This window comes from Arvicola amphibius, chromosome 14 (genome assembly GCF_903992535.2).
Source record: "Arvicola amphibius chromosome 14, mArvAmp1.2, whole genome shotgun sequence".
Classification (NCBI taxonomy): Eukaryota; Metazoa; Chordata; class Mammalia; order Rodentia; family Cricetidae; genus Arvicola; species Arvicola amphibius.
The window spans coordinates 25452578-25470636 of record NC_052060.1 but is presented as its reverse complement, the minus strand read 5'-3'; the positions used below and the strand labels follow the sequence as shown (position 1 = coordinate 25470636).

Genomic DNA, 18059 nt, shown 5'->3' with positions numbered 1-18059 from the left:
CTGAAGTTCATTCAATTCTAGAGAGCAAATCCAGAAGAGTGAGCCAGTGAACTAGTGGTCACGTGACACTGGTTAATGAGAGTATACAAGATCATGAATCGTATAACTGAGTTTCTATGCAATTCAAAAACAGAAAAGCATGAATAAAAAATAAATTTATTCCCTTATATTATGATGTCTGAGTTATTAAAAATTATAGGGACTGCTATAATGGGAGCAGTGTTTGTCAATCAAGGAAGTAGACAGACAAACAAATAAGCATCCAAAAAAAACCTACAACCAAATGAGGTAATTATTTACAAATACTTATATAAAATCTGTTACTCAAAAGGGAAAACAACCTCACCCTAGAGAGACATTTCATCAGCTCTCAAAAACACTGCTTACATAGATTTTAAAAAACGAATCCTTTATTTTTACTGTGTATCTTTTTCGTAATCATTAATCTTTACGGTTTACTTTGATTTTAGAAACTGGAAAACTTACAGTCACAGGACAATTATACCTACATCTCTAAGAGAACACATATGATAACTAGGTACCATGGCAGAAAATGGTCTTTACTGAACTAATGTTTCCCCAAAACAACTATGAAACCACATGCCACCAGTGTCATTCCTACAGTTATCTATCTCCTGCATGTGGGGGTCAGAGGGCAACTGGAAGGAACTGGCTTTCTTCTTTTACCATGTGGGTTCCAGGGACAGATTTATATTAAGGTTTCCAGAATTCTGGTTTAGATAAAACTGCTTCAGTTATTTTTAGACATATTATATTTTCTTCCTTCCACTACTTTTATAAATTCCTACTTAAGCCTTTCATTAATAATTTATAATGCAGACAGAAGCATGAACCACTTGTAACAAACACTACGTTGCTTATATATCTTTATATAATACAGATGCATTCAACCAATAAGCACATAAGATTTAATGTATCAAAAGAAATTACCTAGGAAGCTTAAGTTGTATGTACCAAAACTAATACTCTTTCCCAGACTTGCTGTCTCTATATTTCTTTTGGAGAGTATATTAATACAACTACCATTTGGCTGTATGAAAACTGTGATTAATGGAAGAAGAATCAAGCTTGGAATTTCTTTAGCAACACCTGTATGTACCTTTTATAAAATCTTGACTGGTTGATCATTACTAAGTAGAAAGAATGTGTTCATTACAGAAAATAAAATTATCTATTTTTTCACTGTGATATAATTATTTATAAGTTGAAACAGGACTTCATATAAAGGTATAAGTCAACAATTTCTAAAAATCAGTTTAGTAAGAAAGAAATGAAGGGGGTAAAAGAATGAAGAATGTGATTGAGGGGGAAAGGCTGCACATTACTGGAAATATAAGGCATGAACTTATAAATGACAGACTTAAGGTAGACGGTATCCTGGGGCAAGCTGCTCAGGGAAGAACAGGAATTAAGAACCTGGAGGAGTTCATGAAGAGACGATAAGGAACTTTGTAATATGACAGCATCTAGGCCAAGCCATTATGCTTAATGTGGCTTCTCTGTTAGTGATTCCTGAAGTCATACTTGTGTAGTTATTATCCACTGCTAAGACTGCAGAAAGACAGTATGCAAGTCTGGAGCAGTAGTCCTCAGCCCAGAGCTGTCTGCAGTCTGTTTCTTGCCTGTGACACTAGCTGTATGACACTGGACAAGTTTTAAAACACCTGTGTGCCTAAGAAATGTGAACAGTGACTACAGAGCACTGGGCTTGTAGCTCTGTGGTAGCGAGCTTGCGGAGCATGAGAAACCCTGTGTTCAATTCTTGGCACTGTAAAGAAAATAAACAAAACAGAGCAAAATAAATGTCCTACAAGCATTAACACTTATTACTATGCAATAACAGGTATTCTAGCGCCTTAAAACATACACACAACTTACAAGTAGGTCAGACCAAAATCCTGATTGTCACTCTGTAATGACTACAAATATGTTTTGGGAGGACAATAAAAAAAAATCTTGAGAAATAATACTTTACTAGCATTTATAATTTATTTACAAAGCTTTTTGACGAACACCCTAATAAAACACTATATACACCTTCCAATTGGTTATTTCTCTTTGACAAATGATGGCAGAAACTTGGACATGTATTGACTAAAATGCCTAAAAACTTTCACGCTAGGTACTGTTCTAAGAGCCTAAGAGGTAGACTCTTCTGACCTCAGCTTCTACAATAAGAAACTAAAAGTAAAGCAACTGTCCAAGAACATGTCGCAAAGCACAGACAAGCTATGCCCCAATTTTCCTCTAAGCTATTGTCCAACACCTTATTCTATTAACCTGCCTATTCTCTTAGACGGTTGTAAACACATTATGGCCTTGGATCCGTGATCAGAGACACAGTTCTGTCATCTTGAAGTAAGAGTCACAACCAGCAAGTGTGGCCAGCAAGTTGAACATTAGACACTATTTTTGTTATAATGCATGGCAAACTCAACAACAAGCCTTAATCAAGTCTTCAAGATTTCAAAGTAATGCTGCAACCTTCCCAATTCTCTGGGATGTGAATCTGAGAGGAAAGACCAGAAATTCTGTGGCTCACACTTTGAATTTGGAAGACTTGACAGTTTAGAAAGCCCCTCCTCTCCTCCCGCAACACACCCATCAGTCCTTTATCTCAATATTTGTTCCACTTTGAGTCTGACAATTAACCAGACACTGACCCTTCGGCTCATATTTATTATTTACATATTTACCCTTAATGAGAGCTGCTCAAGGTATACAATACACTAATAATCCTCTGGATACTTAGTCTTGGGTTCACTCTTTATACACATGTGGGGAGGCCAGCCTTCCTGGGAGATTTTCAGTAAGATCTCTTTGGATATGTTGCAGACAGAGAGGCGATCGCCGCCGTTCCCAGTGGAAATACTTCAAAGGCGGACGCTTTCAGATTGCTCGTTGACTGGATACCAACTCATTAGGGCTGCATCAGCACCTCATTAGCCTTCAACTCCGAAAGGATTTCTTGGCTAGCTCATGAAATAATGAATTTTGATAACTATCCCCAAGAGTGTAAAATAACTCTTTTTTTTTTTTAACTTCCTGGAGAAAGCCACAAACATTAGAATTGTAAAGCAGGACAAACCACCGTTTCATTTCCCAAGTCGCTGTGTTAGTGTGTGAGTGCGTTTTCTGTTCTCTCCAGGCTTAGGGTGGGTGTTTTAAAGGAGTCTAAAGAATGCAGACGCTTAGACTCTGTGCAGTCTAGTGTACGAGAATCAGATGCCGGCTAGTTTTCGTCCCCAGAGACCTGGCGACTTTAATAACGTACCAGGGCTTCCTTCCCTACGGTCAGGACTGAGGTGTAGGCTTCCAGATAGACGCGGCTGCAGCGTCTCACAACTTCCAGACCCTTGACCGTGATGTCTTTGGCATCTCCCAGGCCCAAGCCGATCAGGTAAAGCATTTCGAACTCCAGGGACGGGGAGACTGCAGGGCGAAGGGGACAACAAAACGTCAGCTAATACCGGGGACCTAAAGACTAGGGACGAAGATAAAAACCGATGGTGCTCCAGGGGCACCGCACCGCACCGCACCGCACGTGACGTCTGAGACCCTGACATCATGCATACACTTAGAAACGACTGGAAAGGCTGTTTTAAGTAAAGTCGAATCCAATTACCCGCTTCGCGACTCGTAGGTGCTTCGCTAACGCCCCTTAAAGTCTCACTGTAGCCTTTCTATAAACGCAGATTCCCAAACCATGTGCCCCGCAGAGACAGACCTTCCGGGCCCCACCTCCGGTGCCGTAAAGCACAGGGCCCTTTACAGCACTTTACGACGGGCAGGAGGGGAGGAGGCCCCGGAGCCGTCGTTAGTTTCCCCGCAGTGGCCAGGACTGACCTGTGGGCGCTGGGGCAGCGGTCAAAGGTCGGGAAAGGACCCAGCGTGCCCAAACTCGCGGCAAGCCTGACGCTGCCTTTGCTCAGATTAGAGTCCCGGCTCTGTGGATCTGCTGCAGTTTCCCCAGCGGTCACCCTGGTGAAGGGACAGGGTGACAAGCCGTGCAGTGTGGTTGTAAGTTCCCACGGGAGAGGGCAGTGACTCCTTCCAGGGGTTTGTCCCCAGCGTCTGAGGCTGGAATGCCCCCACGCCCCCGGGATCTGCTTTAGTCATCCTCAGTCGACAATGACCTTTCAAGAGTGCTCAAGGGATGCCTAAGTACCAAGTGTGATGACGTACGGATGAAAAATGCCACAATGAAGCCCCATTACTTAGTAACTAAGTGTAATTTTTAAAAAATAATGCCATGGCGGGGGGGATGCGTAAAAGAAAGAAAAAGAAAAAAAAAGTGCTTCAGACCTCTCAGCGATTGTTGCCAATATTCTTATAAAGGGATTGGTTGGAAAGGTTTACCAAAACGTCATTCAAGCTGGAAAGACAGTTTCATTGCTTGTCTTGGTACACAGTGCTGGCTACTCAGATTTTTCCTGGTGGCTTCAGGGCAGTATGCCCTCCTGTCTATCCCTGCTTCCCTAAGCCTGATCTTTTTCCTTCAAGGGTTGTCTGACCTCTGCACGTCTCATCCTGTAAGCCTTTTTCGAGCTGGTTCTTTCTGTTGCCACTACATTGATTTATTTTTTGCATCATATTAAAACACACACGCCTTAAAATAGAACATGGGTGTAAATGGAAAGACCTAAAATTAGAAGAAAACAGAGGGAAAAATCTGTAACCCGTCTAGGCAAAGATTTCCTTAGGTATGACATCAAAGACATGGTAAAGAGAAAAGTTATGTCTTAAAAAATTAAAAGCTCCCTTCAAAAGATGAAAGTCATACACTGAGAGAAAAGTATTTGCAAACCAGAAATTTGATAAAGGACTTATGCAAAACAAACAATACTCAAAGTGCAAAAAGCAGGGTCAGCAAGATGGCTGGCCCAACTGGTAGAGGAACTTGTTCCACATATCTGACAACCCGAGTTTGACCCCTGGAGCCCAATTAACAAAAAACCAGTCCCACAGTTATCCCCTGCCTTCCAAAGACCTGTACCCCACGACACACACCCTAATAAACTAAAGATGGATCAACATGTAATGAATTGCTAAATACAATAAAAAAAACCGCTCAACATGAGCAAAATGGGCAAAAGATTTTGAGTGACACCAAATAAAATATACTAATAGCAGATAAGCATTTTAAAATATTTAAAATTTTTAAAACATGAACACTAGGGATATACTTTTGAAAATTCTTTTTAGTTTTTGTTTTGTTTTGTTTACAAATTCTTATTTTTATGTGTGAATGTTTGTTGCCTGCATGTTTATCCGTCTACCATGTGTGGTTCTGGTGCCCATGGAGGTCAAAAGAGGGCATCGGAATCCCCGGAACTGGACTTACTGATGGGTATAAGCCGCCGTGTTAATGCTGGGAATCAAGCCCCAGATAACCCAGAAACCTACCAAGTCCCACACATCCAGAGCTGAATGCATCATCTCTACCTGCTGGGTGTTTTTCTCCATATTATGTACGTTGGTTGGGATAAGGTTCACATTTGCCCAAGCCAGATATTAGTCACCCCCACATGCAAGGCCATGTCTGCTCCTTCTTGGAAACCATACTTACTGTCCCTGTAGTGGTTCACTTCCGTTACTCTGTTTTCTAGCCATCTTGTCCTCAGAGGAACCAGGGAGTTTCTAGTAAAGATACCGCCTAAAGATGGCATCCCCTTTCTAAACATCTGTGGAAAGCCAGGAGAAATCCCATGCTCCTTTTCATATCCCTGAGATTATCTATGGGATGTTCAGTGCCTTCCTTACGTGCTGTGTACCATGAGCTTTTCTCCAGTGATGCTGACCCACCTGTAGTTCTGTGTCCAAAACATGTAGCCATGTGCACCTTGCTGTCATCTCAGCGTGGAATTCTGTCGTCCATCTTCAGCCTAGCTCAGCACTTAGGCTTTCTCCCTAGAGGTCTCTAAGCTAGGCAAAGGAGCATCCTCTATTACAGTACTGCGCCTAGAAATGAGCTAGGTCTGTTTAAAAATGCCTGCTCGTATAGGCCCCATGCCTAGCAACGGATGGCCAACACAAAACAAACTCAGAACGTATTTGTAGATATGTGTCTCGTATTAATTTGCTTGGGCATTTTTTTGTAAATCATATTAGTCTTTTTACTTGTATATTATGGTTTCCAGTTTTATCGTGGGTTTTGCTTTTGTGTCTGTGTTATGCTTTTTCACTTTTTAAAATTCTGTTTTGTTTGCTTTTTTATTTACTTGTTTGTTTTCTAAGGAGAGTAAGAAGGCATGGAGTTGGATTGGGGGTTGGTGGAAGGATCTGGGAGGAGATGGGAGGGGGAAAACCATAACTAGAATACACTGAATGAATTTTCAATGAAAAATATAAATAAAATTGCTTTCTCGTATTTCTTTGTGAAAATAATCTCATGAAGTCAGTGCCTTGTCTTACTCACACTCTCTTCCCTGGGCTTAGCATTGTGCATGCCCATAGCAGGTTTACAGAACATGTTGTATTTATAGATCATTATGGATCCATTAGTACTCAAGAAATTTCTTTCAGTTACACTTCCTGTTTTATGCAATGCAGGTGTGTGATTTGTTGAAAATGACTGCCAGAAAGTCACTGATAGAACTTCAGACGTGAGCATGTCTTGTTCACATCTCTTTAGTTTGCTGTTTGTGTTGAAAGGCTTAGGATATACATCGTACATACTTTAAATGCATATCATGGAAGAGGTCAGCAAAGTTTTCCATGCACTGGTAATTTTTAATGATGTTTTAGATTTTATTGAATGTTTTCTTGTTGATTTATAGTAAGTGGTTATTGTCAAAAAGAATAGGTAATCCAGACTATAGGAAAAAATGAAGGTCTTCTATAACCAGAAGTTAATCATCATATTTTTAGATAAAGAAGAAATTTTAGTTTCTATCCAAAATTTTCCCAGAAAAACTTATCTTTAGTATAAAATTTGTCATAAGCCTACTTTTCTACATGCTTTGTCCCTTAATACAAAGGTAATAACTTTTTCTTTCCTGGGGGACAAAAAGAAGAAAAATTGTGTCAATTTTTTCCCTCTTCAGTTTAACAAACATCAGCAGCAATCCTTGTCTAGTCTGTTTATTGCAGAACCATTCTGTTGGGGTTGGCTGTTTCTCTCACTGTTTTGAACAGCTTTCAAATAGGTTTGCTTCTCCCCCACCCCCAGCAACTTATTAGGAAACTCTGTAAGCTTAGGAAAGTTGAAACAATTTTACAGTAAGCCTCCACAGCTTCCTAGATTCCACAGCTGTTAAGAGGTCACTGTGTTTGCTTCAGAACACATTTCCCCATCGAGCTGGACATCAGCCCATCTTATTTTTTGAAAAATTTCCAAGGGTCTATCATTTCTTCCCTGATGCAAGCTGAGCTTTGAGTGTTTTCCATTAAAACAGCTACCTTTTTAGCATATGTTGGTATGCCGCTTTAACAATACTGACGGCAGTTAGAACACAAACCTATTTCATTATAGCAAATTGCAAGTCTTGTACAACAGAAAGAATATAATAAAATTAGTAATAAAATTGGTAATTCCAGGACTGAAGAAAGATGGGGGGAAGTCCTTTTTTTAACTTAAAGAATGACAAGCATGGATGAAGCCTGAGGATTTTCTATTTAATGTTCCTTTGTTAAGGGAGGAACATAGCAAATCCTTCCCGTGGGTGAGCACTTGTCTATTTTGTTTTGAGCTACCATTTAGATATTTGTATAGCCTTTGTCAATAGCTCAGTTTTAGTGTCCTCACTGAGAGGAACCTCTCCCCATCTTCTGGCAGTAGTCACACAATGTGGCCTGCAGATGCACACTGTCACAGCAAGCTATTCTTTGTGGCTTTTCCACCCCACTGTCATCAACACCGTGCGCTACTTATATTTTAAAGAAATAACATAGCCAAGATGCTTCATTACATCGTGGACAAATTATAATTACTGTGCAGCTAAAAGAAGCCATCCTTCAGTTTTCCTATTTGAGCTTGTTTCCCTGTTGAAAAGAAACCGTCAGGGGACTGACTAAACTCCATCTGACCTTATTGTGAATAGAGAATATTATTTTACCCTGACGCTGGCCTTTTAACCTACATGCTCCCACAGATTGCCTTTGTTAGAGGAAATCTTCATTAATATTCGGAGAGTCTAGAGACCTTGAATTGATTTATAGTCACTATTTTCTAACAAGTAAGTGGTAATTAAAGATAACACTCCTCTAGAGGAGACTATATTTACTGAGGTTTAAATTAAAAAGACTTGCTGTTACTTTATTCTGTTTTGGTTTACTTAGGTGAAAAATCACTTTTTATTTATCCAGTGACCTTGTGTATTCCTTATATGGCCGTATGAAGTACACATGTAGAAGAAAGAAAAGAGTAAATCCAGAGCTATTTTCTGTACAATAAAAGGAAAATGTTATTGTCAATAATCTTGGCTCAATAGGTTGACAGTAACCAGGTGGAAGGCGTCACCTAAAGCCCAATGTTTTTATGTAAAATGGCTTCCAGAGATGTTCATCTTCCACCACCCACCTGTGTGTGTGTATTAGGTGTTTATTTCTAAGCCATTTGATAGTTAGTAGTTTCTTCAAAAGTCTATGCTAAATAATAATAGGCAAGGATGGATAGTTTAACTTGGTGATTTCAAACTATGTAGTGTCTGCTTATATTAAATACATATAAATTAGGCATGATTTTTGTTGGGGAATAGCCTCTCTCACTCAAAATCCATGATTGTGTTATTGCTACAGTTTTGTTTTCTTGTAAACATTTGTTTTATTTTTATATGTATGTTTTGCCTGTGTTGTATGTATGTGCACTGTAGTGCCCATCAGGCCAGAACATGGCATGAGATCCTCTGAGAGGCAGGTGGGAACTGCAATGTGTGTATTGGGAGCCACCATGTGGATCCTGGATACTGAACGTGGGTCACCTACAGGGGTAGCAATCACCCCTAGTCACCAAACCATCATCCATCTAGCCCTGTTGCTTCGCTTAAAGAGGCTTTATTTGTGGAGAGGTCATTACTTTATCATGCAGCACTAAGGATTATGCTAAGTTGCATTTTCTCAAATGGAAAAAAAGGCACAAGATAACATTTTTGTTTGATTCTCTGCCTTTTGGAGGATTTGCTGTCTTACAGTGTCTATGATATTGTCCACGTGGTTACCAACAATGTTTAGCTACTTGTTATATCATGGGTCCTTGCTCAATGAGTTCGTCCACCTTTTACTTTTACTTCTAGTCTGGTTTCTGGCTCTTGATCATGTGTTTATTATTATGCACAGAATCTGACTGAGAGATAGATTTGTATTTGGAGAGTCCAGTACAGAATCCAATCACAGAAGGGTGGGCACATACTATTGCCCTGCTACTAGGTGTCAAAGCAAGCTTTGCGATTGTAATCATCGGTAAAAGAAGAATATATAGATTTGTGAGAAACACAAAATAGACCTCTATTTTGGATTGGAATTAAGTGTTTCAATATAATTCTCTTTTATGCCACCCACTTGACTATCATTATTGTCACAGTATATTACAAGTGTTGTCAACAATTGTGGGAAAAAATGGTTTGAAAACGAAACTGAGGGCTGGAGAGATGGCTCAGTGGTTAAGAGGATTCAGGTTTGATTCCTAGCACCCACATGGCTCACAATCATCTGTAACTCCAGTCCCAAGGGATTTGTATGAGAATGGCCCCCATAGGCTCATATATTTTAATGCTTGGCCTTTAGTTACTGGAACTGTTTGAGAAGGAGTAGGGCTGCCTAGAGAATTGGGAGCTTGGGGGGCAGCAGGGAGGGTGGAAGGGGAGAAGGGAGGAAGCAAGGGGAGTGGGAAAAATGCATAGCTTGGTAAAAGGATAAAAAATTAAGTTAGAGAAAAAACTATCCAAAAAAAATGTAGGGGCTGTGCCCTTGTTGGGAGGAGGTGTGTCACTGTGGTAGGTTCTGAAGCTTTCAGACTCCACTCTGTTCCCATTTAGCCCTCTCTGCCTTGTGCCCATGGATCAGGATGTCAGTTCTCAGCTACCGCTCTAGCACAATACCTGCTTTCCTGATGCCACGCTCCCTGTCATGCTAGTCATGGACTCACTCTCTGAAACCATGAGCCCTCAATAAACTCTCTTATATAAGTTACCTTGGTCATGGTATTTTATCATAGCAATAGAAAAGTAAGTGAGATAGAAGTTTGGAGCAGGGAATAGTCTTTTGCTTTAACTGACCTGACCATGCAGGTTTGGAAAGGACTGTGGAAGACTTTGAACTAAGAAAGTGGTTTAATGCTATAAGTGGGACTTAATAGGTCATCCTATTAGGAAATTGGAAGACAATACTAATGAGAGCAATATAGACTTAATAGGCCATCACATTAGGAGATCAGAAGATAGTGGTAATGTGAGCAACATGGACTGTGGACACTCATCTCAAGAGCTTTCAGAGGGCAGCAATATTAGCAACTGGACGTACACCTATCTTGTGATATTTTGGTTGATCTTTGCCCCTCTCCTAAGAATCTGTCGCAGGCTATATTGGATGAGTTTGGGGCTAATTTCATTGGCAGAGGAGATTTTAAGGCAGGCTGCAGTTGGCTTTGTGGTTTGGTTACTAGTGGTTACTCTTATGTGGGTCTATAATGAAAAAGAGCAAGCAGGACAAGAAGAAATACAAAAGGTAGAGTTTGTGGAGAAAGGGGGCACCAGGGAATGTAATGTTGGAGCCAAGGCTTGTGCTGACATAGATAAGGAAGGCTCATATTTGAAAAGTAATAAAGAAAATGGTGCCCCAGGGCAGAATTCCACCCAGCTAATCCTGCAGTTTGCGAAAGGAAGAGGCCTGCGGGGTATTCTGGTCCTAAAGAACAACACAAAATAAAATTTAGGCAAATGTAATTTAAGGAACAGAATAGTTTCTATCCCAAGCAAGCAGCATTGGCCATGTGGCTCTGGCTTTAGAGTCATGAAGGATATGGGAGTTAAGGGGTTTTGAAATCTTCCTCCATGGTTAAGGTATGATTGAAGTCACTAAGGCCACATGAGTGAAAGGAAGGGGAGTCCCTGCATGGAGGCCAGGAGAGGCCATTGCCTGAAGCTGAGAAAGTGAAGCCTAGATTTCATTATAGACACCAAGATGTTGGAGATGCCAGAACTGTGGGCTTCCTGCCAAAGAGAGCTGCAGACAGGGAGTGGAATCAGCTGAAGAGAGAGAATGTTGCAGTTGGCAAAAATGGAAGGGAAGAGGCATCTAAGCCTTTTGACGTCAGATATAGAGTTACAGAATTTGGATTTTGCCCTGCTGGGATTTGGTCTCTTTTTGGTCGAGTATTTTCTTACTATGCTCCAATTCCTCCCTTTTGGAATGGAATATATATTCTTTGTCACCTATGTTGGAAATATGTAGTTTGATTTTTGATTTTACAGGGGTTTACAGTTAAGATATTGCCTTGGATCACAGAGAGACTTTGGAATTTGGACTTTTAAACTGTGTTGGGACTGTGAAAGACTATGGGGACTTTTAAAGTTGAACTAAATGTGGTTCGCATTATAATATGGCCACAGGCCTATGGGGACCAGGGAATGGAATGTGATGGTTTGTATAAAAATGACCCCTGTCTTAGCTAGGCTTTCTATTGCTGTGAAAGCAGACCACAACCATAGCAGTTCTTATAAAGGAAAACATTTGAATGGGGTGCCTGACAACTTCAGAGGTTTAGTTCATTACCATCATGGTGGGATATGGCAGTGTGCAGGCAGATATGGTGCTGGAGAAGAAGCTAAGAGTCCTACATCTTGATCCCCAGACAACGGGAAATGGACTTAGTGTCACACTGAGCAAAGGAGATCTCAAAGCCCATCCTTACAGGCATGCATTCCCTCCAGTAAGGTCACACCTACTCCAACAAAGCCATACCTCCTAATAGTGCCACTCCCAGTGAGTTTTTTTTTTGGGGGGGGGGCTAATTACATTCAAACTACCACAGCTCCCATAGCTTCAAATATTTTACTGCTTGGTCTCCAGTAGGTGGAATTGTTTTGGACAGATTTGGGGTGTGTGGCCTTGTTTGAGGAAGTGTCACTGGGGATGGGTTTTGAAGTTTCAATACCTCATACCATTCCTTCCGTGCCTCATGCCTGGTGCCATGCTCCTTACACTCTGAAAACGTAAGCCCCAATAAACTCTTCCTTCCATTAGTTGCCTTGGTCATGATGTCTTATTACGGCATAGAAAAGAAACCAAGACAGGATCTGAATCCCCCTTGTGGTCCATGGGGGCACTTAACACACATGGTACACAACGTACATGCAGATCAAATTCCCATTCACATTAAATAAAATAAATAATAAATAAATAGATTTCCTTTAAATATACCTCATCTGGGGCCTAACCAGCCTACATTCTCTAAAGGAAGCTACCTACCATGCTCTGTAGCAAACACATCTTCTCTCCCAACACTGCTTCCTTTTTCTCTAACTTCACATCATACTGTTCTGATTACTGCACACTTCACAGGTAACTGTTAGGCTCTGACTCCATTTAAAACAATTCTTTGCTCACAGTTTATTTCCTATTTTAACTTGCAACCATTGCTACTCCATGGGCTTATGGGAGTACCCTTTAGGGAGCAGTTTTAGCCATACTTAGGCCAACATAATGGTTATGTCTATTTTAAGTTCCAAAGACTATATGTTAAATTATGATTTCCGTGAAAAGGTATTAAGTTCCTATGTCAAACAAAGTTCTAGTGATTATGAAATGCATATATTTTGATGGCAATTTAACTCCTAGAAGCATTTTCTCTTAATATTACAGACAAACAAATATGCCTTGATTAAAAGCCAATTCAGCTTCTATTTCATTATCATGAGGAAATCATCCTAGGTAACCATTTGCCCTAAAACTACTTTTTATTAAAGTGTTTGTATTCATTCAGCTAAACTTGAAGTATGGCCACTTAACAAAGGTAGCTATGTAACAAATACTTTGGCTTTTTCTTGACGCTGGAAAAATGCTTAGATATTTTAGGATATTTTAGGGCAATATCATTACTATTGAACACATTATCATTTCTTCCAACAATGAGAAAAATAAATAAAAGGCTGTGAATTTTTCTCTGAAAGGTATTATAAGTATTTCTGTTGCAAAGTCTAGATTTTCACCTGTGACATGAAGCCAATTCCCATAATGCTTGGCATCTGAACAGGCGTGACCGCACCTGTTGCTGGGCTAGCCATTTGGGGAGTGGTTGAGTCTTGGGGAAGACCCAAATAATTTGGCGATGGGAGGGGAAATCCCAGCTGAAGGAAGAGAAAGCTGCTTGTGGAGCATATCAGTTACTGTTTCTACCAGTGTTTTGTAAGCAGACATTTACTCTCAACTTCTCACCCCATGAAATCAGTCCCCCTTTCCCAAGCATCTTAGAAACAGATCTTGCTCGGTTATGACCGATGAGAAAAATGCCATAATTCATGAACATCTTTAGGCTTTTGTTCTGCCTTATAATTGTACTAGATAGCATTGATGTGCTGAACAGTCTTTGCATCCTCTTGGTCTCTGTGGACATTTCACATTATCTGCCTTTCTGAGGGCTTGTCAGCACTTGTATCCTTTAGTTCGCCAAGTAGTGTTAGGTTCCGTCTGCACTCCTTCAGCGTTTAGTTGTTTTCTTTAATCTGTGAGATTAATATATTTCCATCCTTTCCCCCTTTTCCTTTCTTCTCTTCAAAACATCTAGCTCTCTTGCAAATTTATGTTTTTTATTAATTGTTGTTGTATACATATATACACATATATGCACACACACATATGTTTTTAAGTATGACCTGGGCAGTCTGTAGACCGTTACTCTTATGTGCATTTTCAGGGCTGCGGTAACAGCTGGCGTGCTCTCCCCTAGAGAAGACTGTTTCTCCCACTCTCAGTGTTCCTTAGTTGTCTGGAGTTCTCTATGCAGTGTTGAAGCGTCGTGGGCTTTCCCCATCCTTCTTGGCATGTCTGTTGTTGATGTTGTCCTTGTTCGGCTCATGTTTAGACACTCATGTTGGTGAGATTTTGTGGGATACAAGGAGTTATTTCAATCTGTTTGAATTTGTAAAGTTTTGTTTTGTGTCCCAGTATGTGGTTTATTAAAAAAAATCTTACATGTATTGCTTAGTAGAATATGTGGTTTTGATGTTTGGGTGGAATTCTATAGAATTCTATCTGATGTATGATAAAAATTAATTTTGCTCTTACCTCCCTCCCTCCCTCCCTTCCTCCCTCCATTCTTTCCTTTTTCTTTCTGGTCCAAGTGACATGTCCATTATTATTTTAAAATGAAATCGGATGAACCAGCATGCTGAGATGCTAAGTTGCCTTGGCTAACTGTCCCTTGACTAGACTGCAGTGTCCCCTTCATCTCTTCTGACTGGTTTCTGTTTGATGTCTCTTTTGTCACACATTAGAGTAACAATGCCTGGTTGCTTCCTGGTCATATTTGACTTGAGTATTTGGTAGGTAGTGTGACCAAAACCTGAGATTTTCTAGAGACAAATTGATCTCAAAAGTACTGTTTCAACTCCTGCCTGAGTTTCTGGGTTTTCAGGCTGCTCATCAGCTCACACTTAAAACATCCCAGGCTAATCCCCCTCAACCCCTGCACATCACTACCTTGCAGGATGCAGTAGTTCAGGATACCAGCCTCTATAACCAAGAGTCAGTTCTTTAGAATAGTTTCTTTGGAAACATACACTTTATATGCACACACTATACATATGCACCTATTTATCCCGTTGAATCTCTGTCTCTAAAGAGCTCTGATTGCAAACCCCTTTGTTTTTATTTTTTTTATTTTTTTATGCTTAATCTTATTTTACTCAACAGTCAGTACTCTTTTAATTAATATACTTGATCAAATTGTTTTATATTGGATAAACATTCATCTTAGTAAATAAAAGAATGAGGATTTGAATGAGATTCCCATTTAAACAACAAATATTCCATCAATACAGAATATCTAAAATAGTTTAGAGACACTTTGGAGTTTTCATAAGGTGTATAAATTCATCCAGGTCAATAAACCTGGAATCTTGTTAAGCAACCTACATGACAAAGAACCAATTAAGAGAACTTCTGAACTTCAAAAAATTGACCTTTGTTTTTATTTATCATGCTGTCGCTAGCAGTCATCTGTGTCTTTGAATCCATGATACTTATTTCAGTTTCTTACATGAACTAAACCACATTTTGTCTTATCACTGTCTCCACCTGATGCCTCCTTTGTTAGCTTTTCAGCATTGGGACAGAACACTTGAGGAAATTAAAGGAGAAAGAGCGGTGTGGGCTCACAGTGTCGGAAGCTATGAGACATTGACTTAGAATCCTCGTACATACCTGAGTGGTGTAGCTGAGTCATTTGGTATAGCTCTGTTTTTATCTTTTCAAGAACACCCTGCACTCATTTCCCTAGTAGTTGCATTAGTTTACATCCCCACCAGCAGTGTGTGAAGGGTCCTCTTTCCCCACAAGCTCATTAGCTTTCCATGGCATTTGCTTTCTTCTTTAAGGCATTATCTATCTATCTATCTATCTATCTATCTATCTATCTATCTATCTATCTATCTATCCATCCATCCATTCATCCATCCATCCATCTATCTATAGTGGGGTTATGTGTCGGGATGCACCCATGCCATAGTGTGTGTGTGTGTGTGTGTGTGTGTGTGTGTGTGTGCATGTGTGTAGATTAGAAGACAATTTGGTAGAGTCAATTTTTTCTTATCTCCTTCCACCTTTGCCTCCTGTAAATGGACCACATTCTAGACACAAATCAAATATTACTAAGTAGAATGTACTGAGATAATTTCTTGTATCATATCAGATCAGAATGCAACACAGCTAGAAATGAATAGCAGTACAAACTGCAGGAACAATTCAAGTACGTGAAAACACTAGAGTAGCTACACTGGCTTGTTTTGACTATCTGTTAGCTCGATAGATTGTTTTCCACTAACTGACTTGCCATCTGTCTTCACCAGAGAGGGCTGTCTCTTGGAGACAGCAATTACTTGGATCTTCTTTTTTAGTTCATTCACCCAGCTTGTGTGTCTTTATTAGTGAATTGAGGTCATGAAGTTAGTGCACTGTTAAAAATCCAAAACCCTGTCTCAAAAACACCAAAAATAAAAAATAAAAGTAAAAGAAATAGTTTAAAATAAAGCCACGTAAAGATGGAAAACACACAGAGAATCTGGATAATGTATGGTATTATGTTGTCTTTGAATTGCTTGACAGCTGAGGAAGAAGAAACAGCTGCTAAAAGACATTTCAATATAAATGCTGCTGGATTAATAAAACATAAATATTTTGTAAATGCTTTGACTTCAAAATTGCAGTCAAAAGGTATGTTACTTTGGAGAAGAAGTTTTGCTTTTGTTTCCACAGGAAATGAGAGGCTGTGGATTCATTTTATGCTAAGAAAAATAAGTTTTGATCAAGGAAGACCCCCTGAGAAATCTCTGATAGGAGTGGATGGCCTAGATGTCTGAGTTCTACTTCTAGAACAGCCTCAAGACTGCTGGCTGAGATGATCAAGCCTCACAGAATTTTTCAGTCAGGACTTAAACATAATCTTAAATTTTCTTTAGGTCCCTATAAGATTATCAGTGCCCCCAATCAGCAAGAAGTAGTATAGAAAACTGTGCCCACATTCCCAAAAAAATGAACTATGAAAATTTTCTTTTGTTTAGAATGTTGGTTACAAGTTGTTATGGATAATGGTCAGGCAAAGGTTAAACAAAGGATATTAGGTTCAGAGTTCTTGTTTTTTTAAATGGGGGAAGTGCTGTGGGACAATGATCTTCATGTATTATTTTTAATAAAATGCTGATTGGCCAGTTGCCAGGCAGGAAGTAAAGGTGGTGTGACAAGAATTCTGGGAAGAGGGAAGTTTGGGTCTGTAGTCATGACCTAGCCTCAGAGGGAGCACGATGTGACTGCCTCACCAAAAAAAGTACTAAGCCACATGGGTAACTCAGGCAAGAATTATGGGCTAATGTAAGTTATAAGAATTAGTTAATAAGAAGCCTGAGCTAATGGGCCAATCAGTTTATAACAAAAAAAATCCAATGCAGGAATTTCATAAAAGTTAAGGTTAAGTCTTCATTAAATAAAACAAAAGGAAGACTATGAAGACACTGGATCATGTGATTAAGAGAGTGCACTATTTCATTGTTACAAACAGTGACAAACAGACCTCTAAACAAGAGGAACTGTTTGTGGTGCTCACGGACAGAAGCCTGAAACGGAGTCACCACAGAGGTTTCTCTCTCTGAAGGCCCTAGAAAGAGCCCTCTCTGTCCTCTTCTAATTCCCAGTGTTCGGTAAAGTCCTAGTTAGTCCTGATTTTTCTGTGGCTTAGAGCTGAATCAGTTGTTTCTGCCTCTTCCTTCATGTGACCATGTTTCTTCTGTATGTCTTTGCCTGTTTATCTAAATTACCCTCTTTTTGGGATAATGTATATTTGATTAGGACCCACTTCAATCCAGTATTATTTCATCCTAATTTAATTTTATGCAAATAGTTTCAAATAAGATAGTTTTCATGGGTTCCAGGTAGGCAGGAATTTTTGGAGGACATTATTCAACAGTTGCTTCAGAGTCATGAAGTCATGGGAAACTGTGCTGCAAGATTCTAAGATAGAAATGACTTTTTTGGTCCTGGATATTTATTAGAAAAAGACAAAAAAAGACAAATATATCTTGTAGTAAAAACTACATTGAGAAAGACAGATATAGTGAAAAGTTATACAGATATGAGCTTAGAAATAGATATATAAACAAAGATACATGTGTGTGTTTGTGTGTGTTTGTATTTAAAAGCTAAGTATACTTTGAGTCAAAATTGAGTGAAAGAAGAGAGAGTTATCAGGTACAGTAAGGGCTGTCTAGCTACAAAAGACTCAGGCATCTGTTTCTCTGAGATAAGAGGATAGATTGCATTTTGCAGTTGAAGAAACTGATGACTACAATTAATCCTACAATCTTCAAAATGCTATCTGCCTCATTTTTTTGTGT

General features: G+C 39.6%; 1 protein-coding gene across 2 annotated transcripts in view; it reads right to left on the bottom strand.

Moving 5' to 3' along the window:
* Positions 1-3787, bottom strand: part of Dph5 (diphthamide biosynthesis 5) — a 40082-nt gene extending 36295 nt beyond the window's left edge. For both annotated transcript variants that reach the window (XM_038310829.1, XM_038310828.1), the window contains exons 1-2: positions 3647-3787; positions 3296-3453 (exon numbers count right to left, since the gene is read on the bottom strand). In XM_038310829.1, coding sequence (XP_038166757.1) covers positions 3296-3430 — 135 coding nt within the window. In that variant the 5' untranslated portion in view covers positions 3431-3453; positions 3647-3787. The remainder of the gene's footprint in view (positions 1-3295; positions 3454-3646) is intronic.
* Positions 3788-18059: the final 14272 nt, after the last annotated feature.